Here is a 15146-nt window from a genome sequence, read left to right as displayed (position 1 = left end):
GTTGTGATGTTATTGTGGCACTGGCTCTGTCCTTCCCTGGGCTTTGTTCTTGTTTTTCACGCCAGCCGCGCTGACAGCTCCTGTTGCTCTGACAACCCCAACATGTCCTTGTCAAACAGGGTCGCTCACGCCTGTTTGTCACCAGTACCTGCGGTGAAGTTGCCGGCATAATTTTATTTAAACCCTCAAGTACAATTTCAATGGTCATCATGGCATAAATGTATACTCTAAATTACATTTTTGTCTTACTGAACTAACAAGTCAAATCTCATTTTCCTGTGAGTTTTACTTAAACAATAAGTGAAATGCATACGATTATCATTTTTATAATCGTATCCAGGGCTTGACATCAACACCCGCCAATGTATATACTGTATAATATCGACATTTTTCACTTGTAGTCTTTAAAAAGGCACCTGAAATAATAAGTGCAATGTAGTGTTGTCAAAAAATATCGATTTTTTTCGATACATAAAATCGATACTGAAATTTCTGAAATACTTCCAATACTAATTTTCTGCTGAATAGATAGACGATACCAGCTGCGCTTTCTCGCTCTCTCATCTCTCTGACAGAGTTGACACACAAACCTGCCTCCCCTCACTCACTCGTTTCATTTGTTCCGCAGATTTTGTGCTCACACCCAAAGTGCGCGCACATGAAGCCTCCTCTCAATACTACTTTTTTTTTTTTTTTTGCTGCTGCTTATTGCGCTTAGACAGTCAAATACACACAAAATAATGTCAACATGTCAGTCTTGGTGAGTATTCACGTAAACACAGTCAGTTATGTTTTAAGTGAATACAAACAGTTGGGAAAGAAAACCCATGTGTGACAGTATAATGGATCCGTGCGTGACAGCAGTCTAATATACCTGCGGGCTGCGGCCAAATTATGATAATATAAAAAATATCTATATGGCAGTTTTTCCCCATGGTATCGATGCCAAAATTGTGTGAGTGGCTAGTAACTTTATAAAACCACTAGCCAGTGTGGCTGGTGAGCAAAAAAGTAAATGTGAAGGCCTGATCGTAACCATGTTGAAGAAAAACTCGACCTGAGGGTAGTCAGATTATAAACTATATTCAAGTTTCATTCACTATACAATCAAATATCATAGTGACTTCAAAAGGAAAGAGTATATATCAAAATCTAGTCATTTCCATAGCTATCTGCACTAGGGTTGCAAAGGGGCGGAAAATTTCCGGTAAATTTCCGGAAACTTTCCGGTAAATTTCCATGGGAAGTTAAGCTGGGGAATTTTGGAAATATTCATTACCACAGCAACCGCTTGCGCGTCCACTCTGAAAGTAACTGTACACATAAGAGACTGATAGATACATTATTTAAGGTTATTTCTATTCGTTAGAATATTGATATATGAACTTGTCAAGTAAGCCCCGTTGCGAGCATGTGCGTCTCTCTATACTTTCAGTGTGCTGCACTGCTCTAGTTGACTTCTGCGCCTTCCCCCCGAAAATATCACGTTAATTTTGAAAACGTAATTCCTTTTGTGGATCCTCTTGGTCTTTCATGTTTCTTTGACAAATATCAGTGTCTCAGTCTCACGCACACTGCACGTGAGTTAACCACGCCTACTTATTTACATGTTGCATACACGGAATAAAAAAATCTGTTACGGTTGACATTTTCTTCCGCTGTAACGATATATACCGTCATACCGCCCAGCCCTACTTATGTGGTAAATAAAGTTATGCTAGCTTATTTAGCATCTAACTTATCAGCTTGCTATCTACTAGATGAATACATTTGTATGTGATATTTGCAATTTAAACATTTAATAAATATATTTCCCCATAATATCATCAAAACTTACTTCACTTTGTTTAGTCCACAGGCTCAAATGTGTGCCTTCAATAGTCTTGTGCTTTGGGCTTCTGTACATGTGATGGAGGCATGCACAGTGCCAGTAGGGGGTGTGGTCTCAATAGCCATGCAGTAAGCAGTGTGCTATGTGCATGTGATTGAGGAATGGCATGGATATTCAAGTGTATTTGAATGGCATCTGTTTGTTTTAGTCAAGATTATGCTAAAATATACTTTCCTTAACTATATTTAAGTTCCCTATAAGAGCCAACCTTCAACTTTGAAAATTCCCAGTTTATTCCCGTTTATTCCCATAAATTCCTGTTAATTCCCTTAAATTCCCATTAATTCCCATGGAAAGTTTCCATCTTTGAAAATTCCCAGAATTTTGCAACCCTAATCTGCACTCTAGCATGTAGTTTGCGTGAGGGTGAAAGATTTCCCTAGTCAGATTCCCTGCTCGGGTTCAAGCTGGTCACTCAGACATGAGGTTATGGGCACCACTAGTATCGTATTTGTGAAGTATACCAAGTACAATTAAATGTGAAAAATGTACTTTTCTTTAAATTTGGAATTGATACAATACCCATACAACTTTGAAAAATGTAACTTACACGCTAGCTCTGTGAAAGTACTCACGGTCACTGAGGCTTCTGTTAGGAACCTACATGTCTTAGGCCTTTTCTTTTTTTCTGTATGCTGCTAGGGTCAGCGGTATCACACTCGTGCTTTATGGAGAGCACAGTCTGTGCTTAGAACAGAGACTATCCTGGACTCTGTAGCGCTCTGTATCTTTCATCAATACCTCATTACTCTAAGCAATGTCCTATCACAGCTTCCAACGTGAGCGAACACAGCTCCGGACGAGTGCCATCCTCAGTCTGGTCCCGTGCTGAGGTGATTGACAGCTCAGTGAGGCCATCGGTGGCATCTGTTAGTGCGAGGCGTCCGCTCCCAGTGCCAGAATCTCTGATTAATAATTCCAAACACAGTGCGAGACAGAGCGTGGGGTCTTAGCATCCTCTACGATTTCTATCTTCATCCGAATATAACACCCAGCCAGATAACAAAAGCAAATAAGAGACGGGGATGACGGTGCAGTGCAGCTCTCTGTTAATTACGCCTGCCGATGCTGCCAGGGCGTCTGGGGAACATGGTTTTCCATGCACAATGAAAGAGATGCAATAATATATCTGTGACAGCAGACTAGTCGGTCGGCATGACCAATCATTAAAACACACATCAAATGAGGAGCACGCTGCCAGCTAAATGAAATCACAGTGGGAGGCACAACCAGAGGAAAAATAAAGTGACCATATGATCTAGACTAGAGGTCAGCAATTACCGGAACTGCGGCCTGGATCTGTACCCCGTATTGGCAGATACATTACATTTAATCATAAACATACAGTAGCTGCGTCTGAAGCAATGCACACACGACTACCATCACAGACTATATCATATGTTACTATGACAGCATTAAATGTATAATGTATATATAAAAAACACAATGGCAGGACAACTTTTTAAGAAACAGTAGAAGGAGAACTAAAGAAAGCCATTTAAGTTTCTTTATGTTGTTAACAACAGATTTTTAAAGGGATATTTCAACCAAAAATGAAATTCTGTCATCATTTACTCATCCTCAACACATAAGACTTTTGCTCATCTTTAAAACACAAATAACGATATTTTTATGGAAACGTGAGACTTAAAAGCCCTTTTAGATGCATCAAAGATTTGGTGTAAAGAGATCATAAAAGAAATCCATAAGAAACGAGCGGTTTTCTCTCGGTTTATATGCTAAACTGATTTCATTTCGGCTTTTATTCACATATGAATATTTAACAATGCACATAGATAGAGATCATCAAATATGGTAAACAGGAGCTCAAAAGTGCTTGCTTAACGCACAAGAACCAGTGTCCTTTGTTCTTGCATGTACGATTGAGCAGCTTGAAAGCGTAATGGACTTTCAATGGAGGGACAGTAATCTTAGGTTTGGAACAACACCAGGTTAAATAAATAATAACAGAATTTTTCCTTTAATATGTTTCTGATTCTAAATCTGGTGAAATGTTGTCATCTCCTTCTCGTCTTGAACCAGTACCATATTATTAGATTTGTATACTATCTTAAAAAAAGTCAGAAAAATGTGAAAGGAAAGCACTTATTGTTCACACCATAATTGAACCTTGCCACAAAATTAAAGGCATAGTTCACTCAAAATGTTTAATTCTGTCATTAATTACCAAGAACACAAATTAAGATATTTTTAATGAAATCTGAGAGCTTTCTGTTCCTCCAATGACACTCCAAAAACATAATGTACCACTTTATTTACAAAATATTAATCTCCAATGCGTTCACAAGAGCACCACAACACGTGTGTTGTGTTGACGCCAGAGCAGACACTGTTGTGTGAAAGCGCATAAATAAAGTGGAAAATTATGTTTTTTCTTTTGTGCAAGGCAAGCAAAGCACTTGTGTAACTTCATAAAATTGAGGCTAAACCACTGGAGTCACACGGATTACTTTAAATTATGTTTTTACTACCTTTCTGGGGCTTGGAAGTGGTAGTTGTGTAGGCATTGTGTATTACACTATGAAGATGAACAAATGTCTTACGGGATTGGTACGATATGAGAATGAAACTGTTTGGTACCTTTGCATGTGAGGAAACCTTTTGATTATTGAATCAATGGAAAACCCCTGATCTGAACCAATCTGAGAATAAAAACAATTGTGGGTGGGGAACTAACAGCACTAAACAAATATTTATTAATCAACTAATGGTTATAATTACCCCCTCTGTCTCTATACTAAACATTAGTTGCAAATGCAAAAATCTTGCAGATTTAAAAGTTGTGAAAAAACATGTCAGAAAAGATGCCACATAAATTAAAGCACCTTAAACCTGGCCACTGCTGCCGAGTTAAACATTAAATTACTGAATACATTAGAGAATCAAGCCAGTTCCACCGAGAGCTCGGGGCGGCACACATTTATGTGCCCCTGGATACTCTGCACATGCTTTTATGTGCTCTGGATATGGGCTTCTGAAACAAAAAGTCTGAGGATAGCTACTGTACTGGGAGTAGATAAAATATGTGGGGCCGCATGGGCCCTTTAGGGCCCCGCTGATCAATAGGTTGGTCTCGGGTAGCGTCTTAGACCATTGCTGCAAGGCTGGGTCCCATGGGAGAGCTGCACGGTGAGGTCCATAAGACTTTAAAAGTGAAAAATATGACAGCCATCCAGTTTTGCTTGCATAAAATAGAGCCTCAATAGTATGAGTATTAATTTTTAATGCAGGCTGTGTTTCTGACCCTGTCCTTGCCTCTGCAGACATTGTGGCAGCTCAGCTGAAGGGAGAAGGGAGAGGTGTGCTGAGGTGAAGCTTAAACACACTGAACTCTACACAGCTTAAACTATAAAGCACATAATGTGTGTGAATCATCTGCTGTTTAATCTGTTAAATGTTGTTTTATATGTGTGATAACAGAGGTTGTCTTTATTAGTGGTAATAAGTGCACAGATGCATAATGAATGTTTTTTCCGTACACTAATAAAAGCAATTTGTAAATGCATACATTGTTTGTATAACCTTGACTGTAGTGTACACACATTTGTAGGGATATATGTACAATAATATTACACTATTGTGCAAAAAATCGTGCGAAACATCCTTAAAAGATCAAGGCTGCGTTTCCCGATAACACTGTCTCTTAAAGCGCTAAGAAGACTCTTAAGGTATAACTTAACTAAAGGTCTACCATTGCTAGGCGTGTTCCCCGAACCATACCTTAGGAAGCTGCTTAAGATATTCCTTCTTACGTGCAACGTTACCCGGTGCTGTCCGTGGCGATGGTGCTGAATTGGTTGATATCGATGGCTTGAGAATCAGTTATTCTCTCGTGCAGGGGCTGTTTCACTGCATTATGTGAGAAAGCGGTGTTCTTTATAAAAGAAGCACTTCAGAAATAGTTGAAATTGCATTTATTAGGACTCATGGGATATTATAAAAAATAATCCAAACTATAATAGCCTATAATAGCCTAGTCTACATATTTTAAAATTGTACCATATATTGCAGCCATAATAACCATTTCAAATTTTCTACGTGCTTTCTTCTCTTTCCCATTTTTGTTCGCTGAGGTGGAGCTGCGATTAAATATTGTTCTTGTAAATACTTTCCAGCATTTCAGTAATAAAAGTGCACATCTTACGTACGGTGCTCAGCAGTGATCAAAAAGGATTTAAACTGTGAATTTTAAATCTCTTCTTGTAAACTGGATTAAAAACGTGGATTCAGACGGCAATTAAATTACCACACGACCTGTTTGTCAAAAAACAGTAGGTTGGCTACTAATTTGGCCAGGGATTTTTACGCGGGTTGGGTGAGAAAAAACACTGATATTATGGATTCGGACGGCACTAAAATCACCGGCTTACCCCTGTAAATGTACGAGCCCATGAGAAACAATTAGCGTCCGAATAGGACTTAACTGACAGTAGCCTATGCTTTCACTGGCCTTTAAAAGCGCTCTTTAATTAAATTAATAATATATAATAATATAATTAAAAATCTAACAACAATCAGTGTGATTGACAATTTTATTCTTTGCATGAAACACTTGAATTAGCCTAATTGAACACTGTCTGGGTGTATTAAAACATCAGAATTATATTCGTCTAGACCTGCAACAGTGATAAGGTAAAGCTAAGAGAGGTCCAGACCAACCTTCCGAACGTATGACTTACAGAAGGTACACTTAACTAAGAATGTTTCGGGAAACACGTATTATCGATAAGGTACAGCTTAAGGTGTAACTTAAGAACGACATAGCGTTAAGAAGGTTTCGGGAAACGCAGCCCATTTACTTGTGTTAAGATATTAAAAGGTTTTTTTTTTTTTTTTTTAAACCTCACTAAATTTAGTTTGATTTATGCTTAAAAAAAATAAAAAAATAAATAAAAATTAACCAATAATGTATGAAAAATAATTGCATTATTGATTATGATAGGATTAATTGAATGTTGCTTCTCAAATAAATGTATTTTATGGATATTTAAGTCTAAATCCTGATTGAATCTTAAATTAAGTTAATTTTCCTTACCCCACTGGTAATTATCATGTTTTTGTTTAAAGTCTCACTAATTTTTTGAGGATTTATGCTTAAAACAAGAAAAAAACTATTTACCAGTAACGTATAAAATATATTATTATCAATTAAAACAGCATTATTTGTAGTTTTTTTAATGAATTTTTCATACTTTTTTTTAATTTAATTTAATTAAATTTAATTCAAAAATAGCGATTGGCATATTAAAATATGTTTTGAATCTTGAAATAAGTTTAGCTATGTTTCTTACCCCATTGGTAAACTGTTTATATGTTTCTTGCTTTAAGGCGAGACACGGCAGGCAAAAACATCGTTTTTTTTTTACTGGTCAAGTTTGAGATTTGGGGATATTTGTCTTCAATAACATGTCTTCTTTCAGACTTGTGTTGAAAAAAAGTCCGAAATATACATTTAGGTCTTTATTTTATTACACTTTGTCTGTTTGCGTCTGTAGATTTCTCATAAATTCAACAAAAGTTCGCGTTCTTAATCACCATGCTGCTCCGCGATCTCTGCCGTCAGCCTGTCATCAGAAGCACCGTTAGGAAGCTCTCTCTCTTGTGTACAATCCTGTCAGATCCAAATATGGTCATTTCCTTTTTATCAGCAACCAATCGTGAAAGTAAAAGGGCTGAATGCGCAATCTCATTGGCTGATGAAAAATCTTTAAAGCCCGTTTTCTCAAAAGACTTTTCTCTCATACTCCAAGTCCGAAATCTCCACTTCAGTAGCACCTATATACACCAAACTTTCCAGACTTGTACCTAGTTATATTATGAAGACATTTACAGAGGGATTTGTAAATATATTATTCCTAGCCTGATTTATATAACATTTTATTCCAAAAAACATGGCGAAAATCATTTTTTTAAGGCTATTGACAGTATTTTCTGATTTACAGGATAACAAAAGTAGATATCCATAAATCCCTCTGTAATTTTTTTCCCATCTAATATGTGAACACAATGAAAAAATAATTTTTAATCTGGCTTTATCCAATACTCAGATATCGTTTTTTAAAATATATACAAATTAGTGCATATTTGATTAGATATTGCCTGATTTGCATATTTAAACATTAAATTACAGAAAACTTGTAATACATTTTTTTCTCATCTTAATGTAGGTAATCAACTGGGAAAGTTTCATGGTGATATCTACTAGTTAAAAATTTTACCCTATTCACCTGTAGTGTCTCGCCTTAAGCATAAGTCACACACAATTTTGTTGAAATTATGCTTAAAACAAGAAAAAATTATTTACCAGTAATGTATAATTTTTGAAATATCATTTAAAATAATATTATTTAATATTTAATTGATAAATATGTAATTGATTGAATAATATGTAATTATGCTTCTCAAGTAAATCTACCTTGTTTTAAAGATATCTTTAAAAAATATTTCTACTGGCAAAATAAGCTAAAAATACTGATTAACTTCAAGTTGAATTCATGTAATTTTTACTATAAGCCTCCCACACTGTAGATCCATTTTTAGAGAGCAGAGAGCATGCCCAGTACTTTCACACCTGATCTAGTCCATCTGTCTGTGCAGGCAGGACCTGACCAGAGCAAGCCCAGACATCTCTGCAGCCAACACCCCACACACACACACACACACACACACACACACACACACTCTCTCTCGCTCTCTTACCAGAAACGCCACCGTATGTAGTTCTCGCTCCTCTGCCAATCCCAGGCCAGGGTGTGGCGTCGGCTTTGAGAGCCATCAGTCCAGATACGGTGTTGGTGGCTGTGACTCCATCTGCCCCGCCTACAAACAACCACAGAGGTTTTTACAAAAGCCTGAACCAGCCACACTGTGTTGAAGAAGCTGTTTCAGTAATGTACGACATATGAATACACTGCTCTTGGTAACCCTGTCAAAAAGATCAGCATCACCTCACCAGGGTCTCATTTATAAATGCACGGATGATTCGATTTTGATGCTAATTTGTATGGATTTCATCCCATGTTACGCAGGAACAAATCAAGATTTATAAAAGAACAAATTGAACGGAAATCAATACACAGAAAATCTTGTATTTAAAAAGGTTACTGGCCTACACTGTACAATGTCCCCTTCATCCTCTCATTCTTCTTTAGTAAAGGACATGAATGAGAAGGAATGATGGGGTTAAATTACTTTAATTGCAGTGTAATAAACGGCATGAGTAAGCAGAAGTGAATATCAGGGATAACGTCTTCGTTTACTCAGAATATGCTGATTACCACTTAGGTCTGTACACACAGATACAACCGTTGTACATTCTATGGGATATATAAACATCTATTTCAGAATAAAGTAGAATAATTATGCATGTCCTAATTATAATGTCATGATTATTAGGTCATTTTAGGTCATTTTTCTTAATATTCAACAATATTATTGATCTGACTGCACTGACGCTGTTGTATGAGAACTGAACTGAGCTGGACTTTGACATCATTTTTTGCACAACTGCTTTATAGATGAAATTAACTAATTTAATAATTGATCTCTACAAAAAACTGAATCAACACTGAATTTACTTCAGTGTAAAGTTGCTTTGAAACAATCTGTATTGTATAAAGTGCTATATAAATGAAGGTGACTTGACTTGTTGAATGTACACTACTGTTCAAAGTTTTGGGGTCAGTCATTCGTTTTTCAAAGAAATTAACACTTATTCAGCAAGGGTGCATTAAATTGCTCAAAAGTGACAGTGAATACATGTACTGTATAATGTAACAGAAGAGTTTTTTTTTTTTTCACATTTTATGGCCATACATTAAAGGGATAGTTCACCCAAAAATGAAAATTCTGTCATCATTTACTCACCCTCAAGTTGTTTCAAACCTGTAAGAATTTCTTTTTTCTGCTGAACACAAAAGAAGATATTTAGAAAAATGTCTGTAACCAAACAGTTGATGGACCCCACTGACTTCCATAGTAGGAAAAAAAAATACTATGGAAGTCAGTGGGGTCCATCAACTGTTTGGTTACAGACATTTTTCTAAATATCTTCTTTTGTGTTCAGCAGAAAAAAGAAATTCTTACAGAATCTCTGCAGCTGGATGCAGTCTCAACTGTCTGACTGACCGCCCAACCCTGCACTTTCAGTGGTTTTTCAGTTTTCAACTGGTATTATCGTTAGCAGCACACATTATTTTCTAAGTTTTGAGGTTACTCAACTTTACTTGCTGGACCTAGTTAAGGCTGACCTTGTCCTATTTCTGTATTATGACATAAAACTCTGTTATATATGATATACTATACTAAACCTGTTAGTACTGTGAGGGATTTTGTGTTGGTGTTTTTGTATTAATGTTTTATTTTTTATTTTTTTTTGCTTTTTTTAATTTAATTTTTTTTTTTTGATTGATTGTTTGTCTTTGGTGTTGTAAAAAATTCAATAAATAAATCATATATATATATATATATATATATATATATATATATAAAAAAAAAAGAAATTCTTACAGGTTTGAAACAACTTGAGGGTGAGTAAATGATGACGGAATTTTCATTTTTGGGTGAACTATCCTTTTAAAATTAGGGATGCACGATATATCGGCCACCATATCGGTCTCAGCCGATATGAATTCATTTTTAATGTTATCGTTATCTGCTCGGTGAGAAAATTTGGCTGATATATTAAAGCCTATAAATAATGGATTATTTCCTTCAGCTGAGACAGTTCAGATGCAGGTCACCATGATGGTTTTGAATTGCTTAAAATGTGACTGAAATCACTTCAAAAAGAAAAATAATGTTAAGTGCAGCGCAAATCTGTCATATAGGCTACATAAAATTATAATGAGAACATTATAATTGTGTGCTTGAGTCATTTTGAGTCAAAAGTGAGAGTTTTTTTGTTTGTTTTTATCAAGCTCTTAAAAATTATTAAAAAAAATTGGATTTAGATTTATCGGCCAATATAACGGTTATCGGCTTTCAAATACAAAGGGTTATCGGTTATCAGTATCGGCCAAAATTTTCATATCGGTGCATCTCAAATCAAAATAAATTTAAAACGATTATTCAGCAAGGATGGATGATCAAAAGTAACAGTAAATACTTCTATTTCAAATAAATGCTGATCTTTAGAACTTTTTATTCATCAAAGAATCCTGAAAAAATGTATCATAAAAAATACACTGATTCAAAAATTCCAAAACACTGATAATAATAAGAAATGTTTCTTGAGTATCAAATCAATATATTAGAATGATTTCTGAAGGATCATGTGACACTGAAGCCATCACAAAAATAAATGATTTTAAATTACTAATTTTAAAATATATTCAAATAGAAACTTTATTTTAAAATGTAATTTCACAATATTACAATTTTTACTGTATTTCTGATCACATACTGTAAATATAGCCTTGGTGAGCATAAAATATTTCTTTAAAAAAGTCAGACCCCAAACTGGGGTGCGTTTCTCGAAAGCATCGTTAGCCAACTATGGTCGCAAGTTCCGTCGTTATCAGCATAGTTCAACGATTTGGTGTTTCCCGAAACCATCGTTCCAACGAACGTTCGCAAACAGCATCGCAAACTTGTGTGGTTGGAACGACAGCTCTCGAGCTGTGGTTAGAAGCATAGTTTCTAGTTTACATGAGATGTAGACTGAATAAATCCTTATCTTTAGCAAAATAAGCAAGCTGACATTCAGTACAACCCGTGTTATTTATTTAGAATACATACAAATGTAATTTACGTCTTTTAGTTTGTCAAGAGATTTAAAGCACCGTTTTTGAAGACTGCGCATGTGCGAACGTGCGCTACTATGTAAGAACGAGCCAAATATTGAATCTGGTAATAAAGCAAAATAACTGAGAAAAATTAGAAATGGTGTTCAGATTCCATGTCTGTAACTTATATGACAAAATCTAGCGTTAATTCGATCTCAAAAAGATGAATTAAAATAAGTTATTAGTCCACCACGTGCGAGACGTCATAAACCAACGTGGTTGAACGATACTTTGTGACATACGGTTTCGGGAAACAGTCGTGACTTGCTAGTTGATTTCTCCATCGATGCATCGTACTATGGTAGTTAAGCAGCGAGCTATATAGTTGTACGGGAAACGCATCCCAGATCGGTAGTGTGTATAAATATATATAGTGTGTGTGTAGGTGAGGCTGCTCATACCCTCATATGCAGCTCTGGCGATGTCAACAATGTTGGTGACGTTTGGTGTGAGCTTGGCGAAGAAGGGGATGGTGGTGGCCCTTCGGACCCAGCGACAGATGTTCCTCACCAGCTCGGTGTCCTAGAGTGATGGGGATAAAGAGTCAAATTTCATTACAGGCTTCTGTAGATCACAGAAAGAAAATGCTATTCAAGACTTGTTTTGACATTCATTCTGGACATTCAGGAACTTCCTGCTGTTAATTCAGGGACTCAGAGACTTGTCAAACCCAAAACGACAAAGAGCACAAACTAGGACATTTTAGGTGCATATCTCATTCATTCACATTCATCTGCTGGTCCATTTTAAAACAGCAAGGCTGCCCTAAATATTCGCCGAACACTGGCCACAGAGGCAATGTTCAAAATGTGTTTTCTCTCAATCTCTCTTTTTTTTCCTCACTCACATTCAGTCTCTCTCTTTCTGCTGCTCGCCCACACACACACACACACACACCAAGGACTCCAAATGTTTTAGCGATCCCCTCACAAACTCTCTCAGATGTGGCCAGGGAGGAAAACGCTGTTGTGTCTGAGCATGTCGTCTGAAACACATCGATGCCTTCATGTTGCTTTTTTACTTATGCGGCTGCCTTTTCCCGCTCCCTTCCCCCAGCCTTCTCCCAGAACAGCTCAGGTCTCTCATGTCCTTGTCATTCAGTAAGCAACAAAAATAATATATAGAGATATAATATTTAGATTAAAACAAAGTATATTGCTTGTGCAACCTTTCTGATATGATTGCAGTCAAGTCCAGTTACACAAATGTGTCTCTAGCAGTGATCAAAAAGCATTTAAACAGTGAATTTTTAATCTCTTCTTGTAAACTGGATTCAGACGGCAATTAAATTACCACACAACCTGTTTGTCAAAAAACAGTAGGCAGGCTACTTCAGTGTAAAGTTGCTTTGAAACAATCTGTATTGTATAAAGTGCTATATAAATGAAGGTGACTTGACTTGTTGAATGTACACTACTGTTCAAAGTTTTGGGGTCAGTCATTTGTTTTTCAAAGAAATTAACACTTATTCAGCAAGTGTGCATTAAATTGCTCAAAAGTGACAGTGAATACATGTACTGTATAATGTTATACAGTATTTTGTATGTTTGTTTGAAACAAAACTTAAATTAGAATAAACATTATGTAACATAACTTTCTACAAACATTTAATAGACAAGTAACCCCGATCACCCCTATATCTTATATTCTTTTATATCCAGTATGCACACCATCATTCAAAAGTTTAAAGTCGGTCAGTTTTGTTTTATTTTTGAAAGAAATATCTTATGCTCACCAAAAATGTGCATTTATTTGTTTAAAAATACTGTAAAAACAGTAATATTGTGAGATATTCTTACAATTTAAAATAACTGATTTCTATTTTAATATATTTTTACATGTAATTTATTCCTGTGATGTAAAGCTGAATTTTCAGTATCATTACTCCTGTCTTCAGTGTCACATGATCCTTCAGAAATCATTCTAATATGCTGATTTACTGCTCAAGAAACATTTCTTATTATTATCAAAGTTGATATTCAAGTCAAGTCAAGTCATCTTCATTTATATAGCGCTTTTAACAATGTAGATTGTTTCAAAGCAGCTTTACAGAGATAGACGTATAATTTAAGGTAACAGAGATTGTTTTGGCTTTATAGCGGTTCTTTAATAAAGTTATTTTCCAGCTAAAGTTAGTTTTGATTGATTCGCTTCCGTCGCAACGATCATTTGTTATTAAATTAGGGGCCGCTAAGACGACACCATTCTCTCTACACAGACTTTAAATGCGAACCTGTGATAAACACTGATGGCGTTCACATGCGCATTAATTGGTTCTATAGTTATGTGCGTTTGAATATATGTGCGCAGGTTTGTAATTCCCTACAAACCAGGCCTAAACAAAGCACTGGTCTTTCCTTTTATTTTGTCACTTCGGGGTAGGTACGCAAAACGAATTTTCCCGACAACGCTTTATCTGTAGAGTGGTATATTGTGCTGCATAGTAATTTTGAGCAAACTTTAATAATTTTCTTGAGGATTCTTTGAAAAGAAAGTTCAAAAGAACAGCATTTATTTGAAATATAAATATTTAGTATCATTATAAATGTCTTAACTGTCACTCTTGATCAATTTAATGCATCCTTGCTGTAAAAAATTAATTACATTTATTTATTTTTTTAAATCTTACCAAGCCTGGTAGTGAACGGTAGTGTATATAATGCATTAGTCTCTTCAATTTCACCACAGAAATAAAAGTGTAACCAGGATCAGTTTTACCCCATGCTATAGCCTACTAAATATATCTGCTATAGACATGTAGCACTGCACCTTGCTATTGTCATTGACGTTATTTTTGACGTTTCTAATATTTCTTTTAAATCAATTTCAATCTGACATTTTGGAGGTTACGACCTGCTGTAGAAACAAATTTATATGACACTTCGAGGTGCGGTTGGGTTGCCACCTCCTACCCTGATTGGAGAGATAACTAGGTGTGATTATAAATGAAAATAGGGGGTCTTGGCCTCCTCTAAACCACTTGTAATTTGAACACTGGTTCTCCTTTATGCGACAAGACTAAGTGCAAAAAGTCAAATTTAGCTAAAATGTCCTGCAAGTACGAGAAATACAGAAATAAAACACTGAATCGGATACAGCTCGAGTCCCTCAGGACTTTTAAACGAAGGAAAATAACCCATCTCCAGCAACATCTGGAGCAGAATAAAGTGTGTTTTATAGTGAAGCCGCATCTCCTCCTCTGTTAGTGCTTTGGTTCTGGAGAGCAACGTGATGGCAATCACCGGCATTCATAATGAATGAGATTTGAATGGCGTGCATCTTGAGAGTAGCGCAAACTGTCATAACTCAGAGATACGGCTGAGATGTGCCAAATGGAAATGTGATGTGCCTCTGTCGTACCAGGCTCCGGCTCCTCAGACATCTGTTGGAAATGCGATGCTTCGGGGCATTTCTGTTTTCCTCTGAATATGAGCGTGTTTGTTCATAGC

The 15146-nt window shown here is 36.1% G+C and overlaps 1 protein-coding gene across 1 annotated transcript in view; it reads right to left on the bottom strand.

Moving 5' to 3' along the window:
• The window catches only part of dpydb (dihydropyrimidine dehydrogenase b), a 137871-nt gene that overhangs the window by 20367 nt on the left and 102358 nt on the right, over positions 1-15146 (bottom strand). Inside the window, exons 17-18 of the mRNA XM_084411657.1 lie at positions 12099-12219; positions 8612-8731 (exon numbers count right to left, since the gene is read on the bottom strand). Coding sequence (XP_084267783.1) covers positions 8612-8731; positions 12099-12219 — 241 coding nt within the window. The remainder of the gene's footprint in view (positions 1-8611; positions 8732-12098; positions 12220-15146) is intronic.

This window comes from Rutilus rutilus (assembly GCF_951802725.1).
Source record: "Rutilus rutilus genome assembly, chromosome: 6".
Lineage (NCBI taxonomy): Eukaryota > Metazoa > Chordata > Actinopteri > Cypriniformes > Leuciscidae > Rutilus > Rutilus rutilus.
This window is presented reverse-complemented; position numbering and strand designations above follow the sequence as displayed.